The sequence below is a fragment of the Maniola hyperantus genome, chromosome 7, assembly GCF_902806685.2.
Source record: "Maniola hyperantus chromosome 7, iAphHyp1.2, whole genome shotgun sequence".
In the NCBI taxonomy this organism is placed as follows: domain Eukaryota; kingdom Metazoa; phylum Arthropoda; class Insecta; order Lepidoptera; family Nymphalidae; genus Maniola; species Maniola hyperantus.
Genome location: NC_048542.1, coordinates 6,642,066 through 6,656,042, shown reverse-complemented (window position 1 = coordinate 6,656,042; position 13,977 = coordinate 6,642,066). Strand labels below are relative to the sequence as shown.

General features: G+C 36.6%; 1 protein-coding gene across 19 annotated transcripts in view; it reads right to left on the bottom strand.

Moving 5' to 3' along the window:
• The window catches only part of shot (dystonin-like protein short stop), a 263,692-nt gene that overhangs the window by 92,045 nt on the left and 157,670 nt on the right, over window positions 1-13,977 (bottom strand). For all 19 annotated transcript variants that reach the window (XM_069499573.1, XM_069499572.1, XM_069499576.1 and 16 more), the window contains 4 exons: window positions 13,080-13,308; window positions 12,551-12,730; window positions 11,789-11,881; window positions 11,146-11,320 (listed from right to left, as the gene is read on the bottom strand). In XM_069499573.1, the coding sequence (XP_069355674.1) occupies window positions 11,146-11,320; window positions 11,789-11,881; window positions 12,551-12,730; window positions 13,080-13,308 (677 nt within the window). The remainder of the gene's footprint in view (window positions 1-11,145; window positions 11,321-11,788; window positions 11,882-12,550; window positions 12,731-13,079; window positions 13,309-13,977) is intronic.

The following is a 13,977-nucleotide window of genomic DNA, read 5'->3' as shown; positions in this document are numbered from 1 at the left end:
CGTAGTATTACGTACTAGTTGTGAGGTTGTCATAGATTATGTTGACAGACAGTAATATTTTCTAAGTAAGTATTATACCTATGTGTCAGATCCATATTTGAATTTCATTTCATTTAATTTCATTTCATTTCAAGTGGCAATGAGCGCTCGTAATTCGAAAAGCCAATATATATTTACAAAATACGATCCCAATTCCCAAGGTACTGGAATGGCGACCTCGCACCTGAAAGCGCAGCGTTAGAAGACCCCCTCTAGGTGGACAGACGAATCAAACGAGTCACAGGGAGCCGCTCGATTCAGGCGGTGAAAGACTGTGCCATGAGGAAGACCTTATTAGAGACCTATGTCCAACAGTGGACGTCTGTCGGTTGATGATGATGATGATGATGATGATTATGCCTTTCTTCTTCTTCTTCAATTTTGAAAAAAAAAAATTTGAAAGCATCTGGCATAACCTGTTAACTTGAAGCCTTAATAATAATTATTAAGGCTATTTCAAATTAAATTGATATTTAAAACTAGATGATGCCCGCGACTTCGTCCGCGTGGATTTGGGTTTTTTAAAATCCCCTGGGAACTCTTGCGAGATAAAAAGTAGCCTAAGTAGCCTTCTCTGGGATATAAGCTGACTCTGTACTAAATTTCATCAAAATCGGTAAAACTGTTGGGCCGTGAAAAGCTAGCAGACAGACAGACAGACACACTTTCGCATTTATACTATTAGTATGGATTATAAGAAAAATATTTATTGCCTCTCAGCCCTCTGAGAGACGTTAGGTTAAGTGAACACGAATTATGACAGTTCTGTGTTCTAGCGTAAGCTTTAGGTCTTCTGATAGCGTCAACAGTGACATTTCGGCTGCCTAAAATCCAAACCCTGTAAACGACATCAGACGAGATCGCAGGGAGATAATTTAATTTATTTTATTTTAAGACTAAGTATTTTCAGTAGATTTTCTAGTAGTTAGACTTTGTTAAATAATGCAGAAAAAACATTATTGTATGCAAAGTATTTTCCTTGCAAACATTTAACATGTACCTATAGTACGTGACAGGTCGAGATGGCAATCGGGGTGGGGACGTCACCCGCGCTATCACGCACCGGGTTAGCGTGGGGGCTGTGCGGGTGTGCGGGCCTTATACCCCGATTTCCATACTATAGAGCTTATTGCCTTTCCTATTCTTACTTTTAATGCATTATTAAACGTCTTTACTGTTTTGATTTGGATTTTAGATCATGGGTTATGTTTTTAAAATGGTCACAGCGACTTACTAGGCTTTGAATTGGTTTTCTCATTGTATAAGGTGCACTTACTATATATAGCCTGCGACAGGTTGAGAGGGTAATCGGGATATGGCAAGGGGACGCGCCGTACACCCGCACGTCATAAGGCGCACGACTGCACCGGGTTAGCGCAGGAGCTGTGCGGGTATACGAGGCGTTCCCTCCCCGATTACCATTTTTTCAACCTGTCGCGTACTGTAGGTTTAGACTTTAGAGGTATCAAAATTTCTGTTATATGGAAAACCAGAGGATGCCCGCGACTTCGTCTGCGTGGATTTAGGTTTTTAAAATCCTGTGGGAACTCTTTGATTTTCCGAAATAAAAAGTAGCCTATGTCCTTCCCCGGGATGCAAGCTATCTCTGTACCAAATTTCGTCAAAATTGGTTGAACGGATGGGCCTTGAAAGGCTAGCAGACAGACAGACAGACCGACGGACGGACAGACAGACAGACCGACGGACGGACAGACAGACACACTTTCGCATTTATAATATTAAGTAGGTATGGAGTATAGATATGGATGTGGAAGTATAGATTTTAATGCTGTTTTCCTTACAATAATGGGAGATACTATTGAAGTAAAAATTATGACATAAGATAACGATTTTTCAAAAAATGTCATTTACTGGGTTTCGATATGGGGCGGTCGGTTTAATCAGGTTCTAGGGTAAAAGACTCAAGTGAATGAACAAATCACAGGTTTTTACCATAAATAAAAACTACCAGGAATTAAACCAGCTGATACAAATTTTTATGAATAAGAGTTTTTAAGGGTTTCCGTACCATAATCGTAAAAAACCAGCCAAGTGCGAATCAGACTCGCGCACTAAGGGTTCCGTACTTCAATCGTATTTTATCGACATTTTGCACGATAAATCAAAAACTACTTACTAGATCTCGTTCAAACCAATTTTCGGTGAAAGCAAACTTTCATGGTAATATCATCATATTTTTTTTTTGTTTCATCATTCTAGTATTTTAGAAGTAACAGGGGGACACACACACACACACACACATTTTACCACTTTGGAAGTGTCACGCAAACTATTCAGTTTGGAAAAAAATTATATTAGAAACTTCAATTTCATTTTTAAAGACCTATCCATAGATAACCCACACGTATGGGTTTGATGAAAAAAAATTATTCAGTTTCAGTTCTAAGCATGGGGAACCCCCAAAATTTACTGTTTTTTTCTATTTTTGTGTGAAAATCTTAGTGCGGTTCACAGCATACGTCTACTTACCAAGTTTCAACAGTATAGCTCCTATAGTTTCATAAAAAAGTGGCTGTGACATACGGACGGATAGACAGACAGACGTGACGAATCTATAAGGGTTCCGTTTTTTGCCATTTGGCTACGGAACCCTAAAAATGGAACCCTTATGGTTCGATTTGCTCCGTCCTTCCGTCTGTTTGTCTATCACAGTCGATTATTTCCGTAAGAGTCGGTTCCCACTTGTCGGTTGTCGGGCCCGGATTTTAATCGGATGTTCCAGTGGCAGAACATTTTATATGATGCACGCTTGACTAAAACCGATTTTGTGTTGGCGCCGACAAGAAATGTCGGGTGTTTTGCCAGCCCTCTACGTTCGGAATAAAATCGTGTCGGATTTTGCTCGCCTATGAGTAAGTATGACGCTGTTTACAAAGGTCCTAAGTGACTTATAAACTACTAGGTGATGCCTGCGACTTCGTCCGCGTAGAATTAGGTTTTTTAAAAATCAATCGTCAACTGTAGGTGTTACAATTGACGGTATACGACAAACATTTACTACTTTTGCCTCTATTCTCTCTCTCCCTCAGTCGAGTTTTTTTTTGTTTTTTTGATCTTTAATATAGAAGGAAAACGTGACTGACTGACTGACTGACTGACTGATCTATCAATGCACAGCTCAAACTAATGGACGGATTGGGCTGAAATTTGGCATGCTGATAGCTATTACGACTATGACGACGATAGGTATATACCTATCGTCGTCGTAGTCGAGTAATATATATATATATATATTACTATTATGGATTGTATATATATTGATATTTATAATAGATATGTATATGTATGATAGTTATGTATGTATTACTGAAATAGTTAGGTACTTATTAATTAATTATATTATATTGTTGTTGTTGTTTTATACTACTTCATTTTTCTGTATTGCGTGTAAGTACTATCCAACACACCTAGTTTCTCCTTTCACCAAAGGTTGCCTGGTAGATTGCTGTGAGCAATAAGGCCGCCTTTGCATACAATCTTTTTTTCGTTTTAGTTTCTTTGTCATGTTATGTAATATTTTTTATGTGCAATAAAGTATTTCTATCTATCTACGACGTAGGCATCCGCTAAGAAAGGATTTTTTGAAAATTCAACTCCTAAGGGGGTGAAATAGGTGTTTGAAATTTATGTAGTCTACGCGGACGTAGTCGCGAGCATAAGCTAGTCTTATATAAATTCTATTTCTGAAACTTGTCATCAGCTTCAATTTTCTTCTGTTCTTATCAATTTACTTTTCCAATTAGCTGTAAGTTTTCCTGTTAAATAAAAAAATATAAGTATAACAATAATTAATACCGCGCATTATTTTTGCTCTTTTTGATTATTAAATAATTTATGACTATAATATAGATACACAAAATAATAAAAAATACTAAATGATGCCCGCGATTTCGTGGGCGTGGATTTAGGCTTTTTGAAAATCCCGTGGGAACTCTCTAATTTTACGGGTTAAAAATTAGCCTTAGCAGACAGACAGATACACTTTCGCATTTAGTAACCAACTTCCAAAAAGGAGATGGTTCTCAATTCGGCCCGTTTTTTTAAATGTATGTACACCGATTTTTTCGAGGTTTCGTATTCGTTCATTTACTGGAGTCCTTTACCCTAGTACGTTAAAGTACTAAAAGTGCGTGTTAGTAATTAGTATCAGCTGATCAAATGTCAATAAATTGCGCCAAAACCAAACGCCAAAACAAAAATTGCTAGTTTCAAGGTGAAACGGCAACTGTCATTAGCGAATGCAATGGCCTTAAATGACAAACTTTGAATTGGAGTACAGAACGTGTCGGATCAGATAGAGAAACTGAAAAGTGGAAGTCTAGATGTTATTGCCACAGAGTAAAACCGGCAGCTTGACTAATATTCCGCGAAACAATCGTGAAACAGATCTAAGTTTAACAAAGGTATTATTTTCTCTAAGAACGTAGACAAAAATACTAAAACGAGAAATAAATAATACGGAAACAGCTTTTCATAGCGATGGCAATTAATTTTAATGAAATGGCCGTAAAGAAAATGTATCCTATAATAGTCATTAAATTTATGCATTAAAAGCTTTGGAAATATCGTATTGAAGTCATAGTTTATTCAGCGTACGTAATGGTTTAATCATAAACGAACTATTCTTTTTAATTACATTTTTAACCATTTGTAATCTCTTTTACGTCGAAAATAAGTTAATTGATAAATCATTTACGGTTTATTTCGTTTATCCACCTACCCTAAAATGTATATGCGTATATACTCTATTATACTAGGTATACTGTAACCCTAGGGTGTATACTCGGAAACGTGTGCCCATGTATCTAATTTGTATATCATTTTTAAAGCGGGATGGATAGAAAGACAAACATCTTTGAGTATACGCCCAAGGGTGCTTGTTTTAGAGTGGATAAACGGAATAAGCCATAAAATATAATATAGTTTCTGACTAAGTATATCTTTGACTTTCTTATAATTTTTATTCTGGTATAATATGGCATAATGTTTTCTCATAAACAATATAACAATACAGGCCTGATTATTACGATTCCTGTATTAACTCTACACTACACTGTAACATAACACCTACACTTCGGTGGTCATTGAAAATTGCAGCTATAACTCAAATAATCTCAGACACCAAGTCAAGGCCAATAAAATTGACTTGTGGTACCAAAAACTCCAATGATCAAATCACTTCAGACCAATCACTTTAGACGCCCAAATAGTCATTAATTCAATCAAAGGAACACCTTGGGAGATCCGTAGGCTATGATAACTTACTTCATTAAATTTAGGAGCAAAATTATGTTCTTCACATGATAGGACGTTATACGTTAATGATAATTGAACATTTGAAAAGAGCAATCACAGAGTTTCTTGCTGGTTCTTCTCGTTAGGAATGGCATTCCGAAACAGTAGTTAATTCTTTTGACGATTCAAAAGCATGTGTAAATGTTTATTTGAAGAACAATATAAGTATAACACAAATATTTATTCTAGAGGTAGAGATGGTGAAATAATTAGTTACTAATATAATTAAAACTAGTGCGCATTAGTGCGTTTGTGTTTTCTCCGCTTAGAGAACTACAAATTTGTTGCGCTGTGCCATTGAAGTTTGGTTCAATTCAACTCATTACTACTTCAAAGACTTCTTCGATAACGCGACCCCCGAAAGATTTAATAGAACGTTCTGAGACCAAAGCTCGTGTATATTTTAATTCCTTACCACAAATTCACGTGCTGATTCTTATATAAGGACACCATAGATTTATGAGACAGTTCATCGGTTTCCTCACAATGGGCATTAATCATTAGATTTGAATTTTGATACATGAGATGTCGTTTATCAAAATCTAATGAATGAGCTTTGTTTTGGCGTGCCGTAGTAGTCCATAAAACGTCATGACTCATGAGCATGACAAATCCAATATGGCCAATATGACCTAAAGAAGATCAAGAAAAAAGTATGATAAATCCATTCAATTTGGAATCATAATATATAAGTTTTCATTGCATACATACATAAATTTATATGTATTTATAGAAACCGATTAATGAACCGCTCATCCTTCCATGGTGAATGGTGATAGGTACCTGTAGAGTAGGTAGTAGTCCTTGAACTGCGCAATTTTCCTGTGTAATGGATGTAATTTAAAATAGTACGATAAGAGTAAATAGACATACAGTGGTCATTTGCTTGATTCAGATAGATGGCTATCAGAAGTACCTACTGAAGATGGACATTCATAATGTATCTACATAAATATACTCGCTGATGTCATCGAGCCATTACTAAGTGCAAGGTCGGGTTTAGACTAGATATTGACCTGAGTCAAGATAGAACTCTCCCAGAATAAAATGATAATTGATGTAGTGTAGTTTAAGTTGAATTGCAGTAACAAATGAAAACAAGACGTAGAATATTGAAAGTACTGAATTTAAGAATTTTTAACATGGGGATTTTAAACCTATGAAAAGTAAAAGGTCTCTTTATGATTTCGAAACAACTGCCTTTTATTAAGCTTATAAAGTTATTTGCCTATAAACAAAACCCAAACACATGTTTTAATTTAGTCTATATGTCCGTTTGTAAGGACCAATCTTCGGAACATCTGAAGACTAAATATGAAGCTCGTAATGAAATAACGACGTCGGAAGCCAGTAGCCACGGTAGCTAAGTCATCTGTATATATAAGAAGAAAAGCTGACTGACTGACTAATCTATCAACGCACAGCTCAAACCACTGGACGGATCGGGCTGAAATTTGGCATACAGTTATCTATTATGACGTAAGCACCCGCTAAGAAAGGGTTTTTGAAAATGCTATTCCTAAGGGGGTAAAATGGGAGTTTGAAATTTGTGTAGTCCACAAGGACGAAGTCGCGAGCATAAGCTAGTTAGCAATAAGCATTGATATACTTATTTAATAAGGTAAAACGGAACACCCCACGCGTTACACTAATATAATATCAAAATACAGTATCGCGATTCTGGTATAGCACGATTTCAAAGAACATCCGAATTCCAAATACATTGGGATTCTGTCAATACCATCAATATTTCTTCGATACAGGATCGCGATATTGCGTGTCGCGTGATAACTGATAGTAATGACTTAATGAGTGTAACAAGCCCTAATTAAGCTTTTGGTATGTAAGCCGCACACAAACAGAAGCATTTCATATCAAGTTAAACCACAATTGTAAAAAAAAAAAGATTCCGACAAATTGAGAACCTCCTCCTTTTTTTGAAGTCGGTTAATAATAAAATAATCATAATAAGTCACATTATAGCCGTAATCTGAAAACTATTTATCAGAAGTTCGACCCCTACTTTTACACTTAAAGTTTTATGTAATAATTGCTTTGTGTATTGCACCTTAGTCATGTAAATAACACTTATAACAATTAATGTGTTATGATCGAATACAAAATGACTCACCGCCTTTTCCAAAAGAGAACATTCGTTTTATTCTCTTCATCCTTGCTGTGCGTCGAAAACTTTATACAAGAAAATAGTTAAAAGCTCAGATTCATTCAATAAAAGTTAGCTTTGTTTGCTCACAATATTTATATTCTCACTTCAGACAATTTCGCATCTGCGAATAAGCAATGAGAAATCTAATGGATCGTTTGAACTAAAAATAAGCGTCTAGAATTTTTATTGCTTTATGACCTATTGCCAAAACTAAGAAGCAATATGCAGTAATTAATAATTAGGAATATAGAAAAATAAATAAAGATCTGATATTTTTAAATAATCAAAGTGTAGGGTCACATGGAAACTATTGGAAACGGAAAATATTGCAGTAAACAAAAGGTTTCACTTAAAACTTCGTCAAACTTCGGACACAAGAAGACTCATAATTTAAAAAAAAACTAATTAAGGTTCAAAAAAAAGAAAACACTGTACACGGACTCACAACACGTCTCTATTAAAGAGAGCACAATTTAAGACAAGAAAATTGCTATCGCTAATGACGATAGTGTATAGTACGGCATAGTAATTGTGACTGACAGATCCCGTAGGACGAGAGCGTAAATCCTTTGTCATCGTATTTAACAGTCAGCACCTTTGATATTTCAAAACTTTTTTTGGAAAGTATCGTTTAATAGAAAAAACGTAGCTAAGTAAAGAATAGTTAAAAATGATTTAAGAACATTTTTACAGGACAAGCATGATAAAATAGAAATGATGAAGGATGATGATACTATTTTGCAATTTTTGAATTACGAGTAACTAGAGGAGATAAATATTCCATATTCTAACAAAATCTGCTACTAAGGCGAGTCACCGAGGAGGGCAGCGCGGCTTTGAAGTAAACCGCTTGGCAATGCTCAAATTCTGTGTTTCAAACGTTAAATTTGAATTTAATAAATTATAGAAGTCCTGTTGAAAACCAAAATTTAGCAGGTTCTCTGTAGTTAAAGACCCATATAAAAATTATTTGCCAATTAATATCAGAAATTTTAGTATTAAATAATTCGTTTTAGACTTTTATTTCGGCTGATTTCAAGATTTTATTTGATCGAGTGAAGTACTTCCTATTGTGTATCAAAGTAGCACATTCTTTAGACAATGTCTTTAGGTATATTGTATATTTTTAGCAAGGCCATTATTTAATAGTAAATATCTAAAACATTTGATCTAGCAAACCAGTTTTTGCCGCTTAGCCTCGGTGACTCGCCTTAACGTTACTGAATGTACATCGTTTCTTAATGATGCACGTAGTGAGTAAACAAAGTTCTGCCTTATTGCACATTTAAGATAACTAACCATATTTCACTTTGAGTTAACGACCCTTTTAATTAACATGCCCATTGCGTAGATAAATAAGGTACCTACTGAAAACAATCACGTACAACTCGAATTCATTACGTTTTGACGTGATTTTACGGAATTATATTAGAAAATTGGAAAGTTGAAAGTTACGCTGATACTGCTCGCAAACTTTTCGGTCGCGAAAATGTACCGAATGTGTCAATAATTCAAAGAGTGAGTCGTTTATGGACATTAAGTCTCCTTTGCGTCGACATATCGATAGGTCTCTTGAAAACATTGGTGCTGTAAACTAGAGATCGGAATTGCAGTGTCTGTGAACGGCATTCGTTACAGAAACATGATAACGGAGTTCTTATGGCCTCAACTGAACGGTACAGATCTGGATGACACGTGGTTTCCTACACCACGCATGAAACAATCGAATTATTGTAGCAACGATTTCCAGATCAAATCATCTCACGAAATTCTCATGTCAACTGGCTACCAAGATCATGCGATTTAACGCCTCGCATTTTTTTTCTTTGGGGTTTTGTTAAATCACAGGGTTATGCGAATAAACCAAAAACAATTCCTGAGCTCAAGGCCAAGATCCAACGCGTCATCGGTGAGATACAGCCACATCTTTGTGAAAAAGTCATCGAAAATTTCATGAAAAGCGCAATGGTCTATCGTCAGGGCCATGGGGGCCATTTTCAAGATATTTCATTACATGTCTACTTTACAATGCAATAAAATTATCACAACTCGCTCGACACATTTTATTGTAAATGTATGCACTACAAATAATTTGATAATTTTGAATTATCGATATTTCGACCCAAATCAGTATATCTCAGTGAAGCTAAGGGGAACCGACATTATGACTATATCAACACAACATACTGCATATCCGATCATCCGATGGATGTGGGTTATTTATTTATAACGCAAATAATTTTCAATGTTCTCTAGTAAGGGTCCTTCATTTCTGTAGCTATCTAAAGATTTTTATCTAAATCGGATAAAGGTCCGCTAGAACTTGGATAAAGGTCAAACGTAATAAAATAGAATAAGTAGTTAACAGTGAGACCATAATATGAGACACAAAACCCACATTCAATTATCCAATTGACGATCAATTGAACATAAGACGATGTTTCGTAAATATATATAATTAATCCATTTTTAGTAGATTTTGTTCGAATGGCAAGTAATAACACATTCGGATTATTAAATAATTTATCAAAAAATTTCTTCTGTCCAGGTTGCAACAATTCATTAAAATAATTGCTTCCAAACAGCTTTTCAAGAGCATTAACACAGTTTAGTGAGGTCATGAGATAGCTTTGTCGAAAATGGAATGACTAATCGTGAGCTAATGGGTCTAAGCAATAATAACTTCTGGGTCGTAGACGTTTTTGAATGTTAGACTTATTTTTTATTGCATACGAATTCACAAATAACATAAGTTTAGCCATTTGATTTATTTGCAGATACAGATCTTTGCAAACCAATATAGACAAAAATCCAGTTCCCAGAATTTGTTTATTCAAAATCAGTTTCACTCATTATTGACCCATAAAACAATGATTATGGGATATTTTCAAAAAACTCTGGATAATTTTTGCTGAAATATGCTGGGGAAAAAACAGACAGAAAAGGCCAGCGCAAACAAATGCAGCGGTGTAGACTTGAGTCTTTTTGATGGCTACTTAAATTCAGCTTTATGTTCTTTGAAATGCCGTTAAAGTTGGTGAACGCTGCTATACCCAAAGTAAATAAAAGTTAGTTTGAGTGTTTATCAAAAAAAATGCCGCGCGTTGCGTCGATCACTTCGGATCCATTTAGGCAAATATTTTGCTGCTGAGTGTTTGCTTCCCAAATTATATAATAATTATAAATATAATATTTTAAACGGAGCGTTCATATAGCGCGTATTGTACGCTGATTGCGGCGTTTCGCTTGGCGTCTCGTTCAGTTGGCAAGCGAAACGCACTATAAAATAGTAGTCTATTTAGGTACATAATGGCTTACAAGCTTAGTCAGCTAACCGACTGTCACCCGCAAACTAACGGATCCTAACACTGATCCCTATTAATATACGCTGCACCTGTAATTGCCGACCTGTTTTTGAAGCAACTTGATTTTCGCCATTTCGACGCTGATAGCAACAGTGAGCGTCAAGTGAGTGTCCTGAATGTCAGTGATGCTGATGAGACATAAAGTGTGAATTTTGATTCCTGGTACGCTCGGTGGGGTACCACTTCGAATTTTAAAAAAAACTAACATTTTGTATTGCACAAGTCGTCCAGCGTACTTGTATGAGCTCACCGCCTCACCTTCAGCTCTCGCGCGTCGCTCGAACTCATCGAAGAGTCGGTTGACGTCATCGATCTCCCGCCTCAGGCGCCGCAGCTGAGGGTCCGCAGGGTCTCCTTCCGCGAGGAGTTTTTCTGCGTCTTCGTTGAGAGCGCGTCGGATGGCTTGACGTTGCTCCGCGCCCATTGCCACGAACTGCACAAAATACAACTTTATTAGTAGTATATTTTAAGCTTACACTAATATAATACTGATGCAACACTGGATGAACTGGTTTTCACATAACTACGATTTCGTGAAAAAAGTTTATTTTATTCTAATTTTTTAACGCACTTATGATTCGTCGATATAATTAAAGTCTAGACAGTATTTAAGTTACGTGATTTTGATGTTAGAAACAAAGCCTCTAAATGAGGCTCTGAAATTGTCAACGATTCATGTTTTTAAATATTTTTCAAATTATAACACCTGTTTAAATTAAATTAATTTTAAATAATTCTTTTTCGTTCTAATTTGAATGATCCTGAGTGATAGTCTTAACTGCAACTCGTAACTGCAAAAATAGACCAACTCACGTGGGTTTTATCTTAATTTATTTGAGAATACACTTAGATATTAATCTTCAACTATTTGTAAAGTAAGTTCAAAAGAGTCAAGACTCACTTGTGGGAAGTCCCATCCTTTCACCACCTTGATGGTAGCGAAGATCATATTCTGTCGCATCCGGAGTTGCTTCCTCTGCCATAGTTGAATGACCTTAGCGAGAAAGTACACAATAAGCACAAACGCAAGATGTATCTCCCTACATGTACATAATGGATACATGACTGACAGAGACTGTTTGCAATATAAACAATTTTATCTCAACTCATTAAATAATAATATTGAGATTGTCTTTAAATATATCGATTACATAGTTTGTCTTACGTCGGTAGTCGTAAAGGTTAAAAATATACATATTATAGTAACTGTAAGTATGTGCGATTTACTTTGTTTTAATAATTTGCCATACTGTAACCACGTTAAAGAAATATCAACCGGAGGTTTTCAATTAGGCACGTAGCGAAAGAGTAACAAAGATTTTACTTTAAAAAGCATCGATATGTTACCTAGAGACGTTGGTATTTGTCATAAAGTTCATTAATTTTTGACAGAATATAATAGCGTTGCTAGAGGTTGCTAGTAATATATCAGCAGATTACAGATAGACAGAACAGTAGACTTACAATAACAATAGACACAGAGGGGCTGTTTTGGCATTTAACATTTTTTTCGCGATTTATCATAAACCTCCACAAGCTTCGTTTCCCAATATGAAATTTTACAGAAATTACATTTTTCTAGAGAAACATTCCGTGCTTGTATAATCTTTTCTCGTGTAGAGCGCAAGTGGCCAGCAATAGGCATTAGCATGAAATCACTTACTCTATCATAAGCATTGCGTAGCGCGCCGGCCGCGTCGAGGGCTTCCTGGCAAGGAGGCGGTAAGGCCAGCACGGCGCCCGGCAGTTGCACTTCGGTGCCCGCGCCGCCCAAACGCACTCGCCAGCGACTTCGCCCCGAGTTGTCCACTACGGTCACCGCTGACCCCTTCTCTATGGCCACCTATATAGAGAAAACAATATTATATGTACATATCCTTGTGCGAAATAAATTAAAAGTTCAACCTCACCTGCCTGAGGTGATCTGGCGACCGATAAACGGCGATATAACCAGAATTGGCTGGACTGGATAAATGGCACCGGTTAGTGTCAAGCAGTTATTTATTTTAAAAAAACTTTATAATTTTTTTTAATTAAGTTTAAAGACGATATGTCATTAGGGGCTTCTAGTACCTCAATCTATTCCCATTGTCAGGCACTCGCCTTGGTCGAGCATGGCTACAGGGACCCTACCTTATGGGTATTCTGACACGCACTTGATCAGTTATACTTATATGTGTTCATCTACTCACATTGGCGTGCTTATAAGCGCATACAGTCTCGGCCCTGAGCGGCCTAGTGACGGGCGCGCGGCGCTGCTTGACCGGCCTGATCTCCTGCGCCTCCTCCACCAGGCGGGATATCGCCGCACCCTGCTCGTTCAGCTCCTCGCGCAGATCCTGCATGCCTTTGAGCAGGCGCTCGCCTTGGTCGAGCGTGAATTCGGATTGCGAGAATGTTGTATTTAAGGCTTCTTCGCGTCTAGAAAGAAATAAAGCTATTATGATTCTGAACCCGAGGTGTATGACTCCGAATTTTTCAAGTAGATACTAATTGTACACTTTTTATTATCAATTGTTGGATTTTGAAGATGATGTAGTGGTGATAATTAATTACGTAAACTTAAAATTAAAGCTACGAGGGTTCCAAACGCGCCCAGGTCTGAGAAAACAGCTGCCAAGCTTGTGTATTTAATCCCTACAACCTGTACGAACTGCCATTTTACAACTTCAAATTGGACTACTTGTTTTGCGCGGGCTATAATAGCTTGAAATCATTGGAGTTAGCGTTAATTTGTCAAAGTCAAATCCCGCAACTGCCCTCCTCCCTCAGCACAAAGCTTTGAAAGAGCTTGCCTTAGTGCTAGGACCAATGCGATTTCTGATTGTCTCACTCACTATCGGCTGACGTATAATTTTAGCGGTTCTAATAACAATTCAGTCAATAATGGCACCGATTCCGTTGTCTTTCTCTAAACTAAATTTAGAGTGTCTGCATCCTTTTCTATTTAACAAAGCTAAAAAGGGACAGAACATGAACTTTACATTTAAAGACTCTTAATAGTGCACGCTACAAATTTTAACAGTAGGCTCGCGACTGTGCGCTAAAATCACGGGTTTACCATCTAAAAATAAAATTTAAAACTGTCAA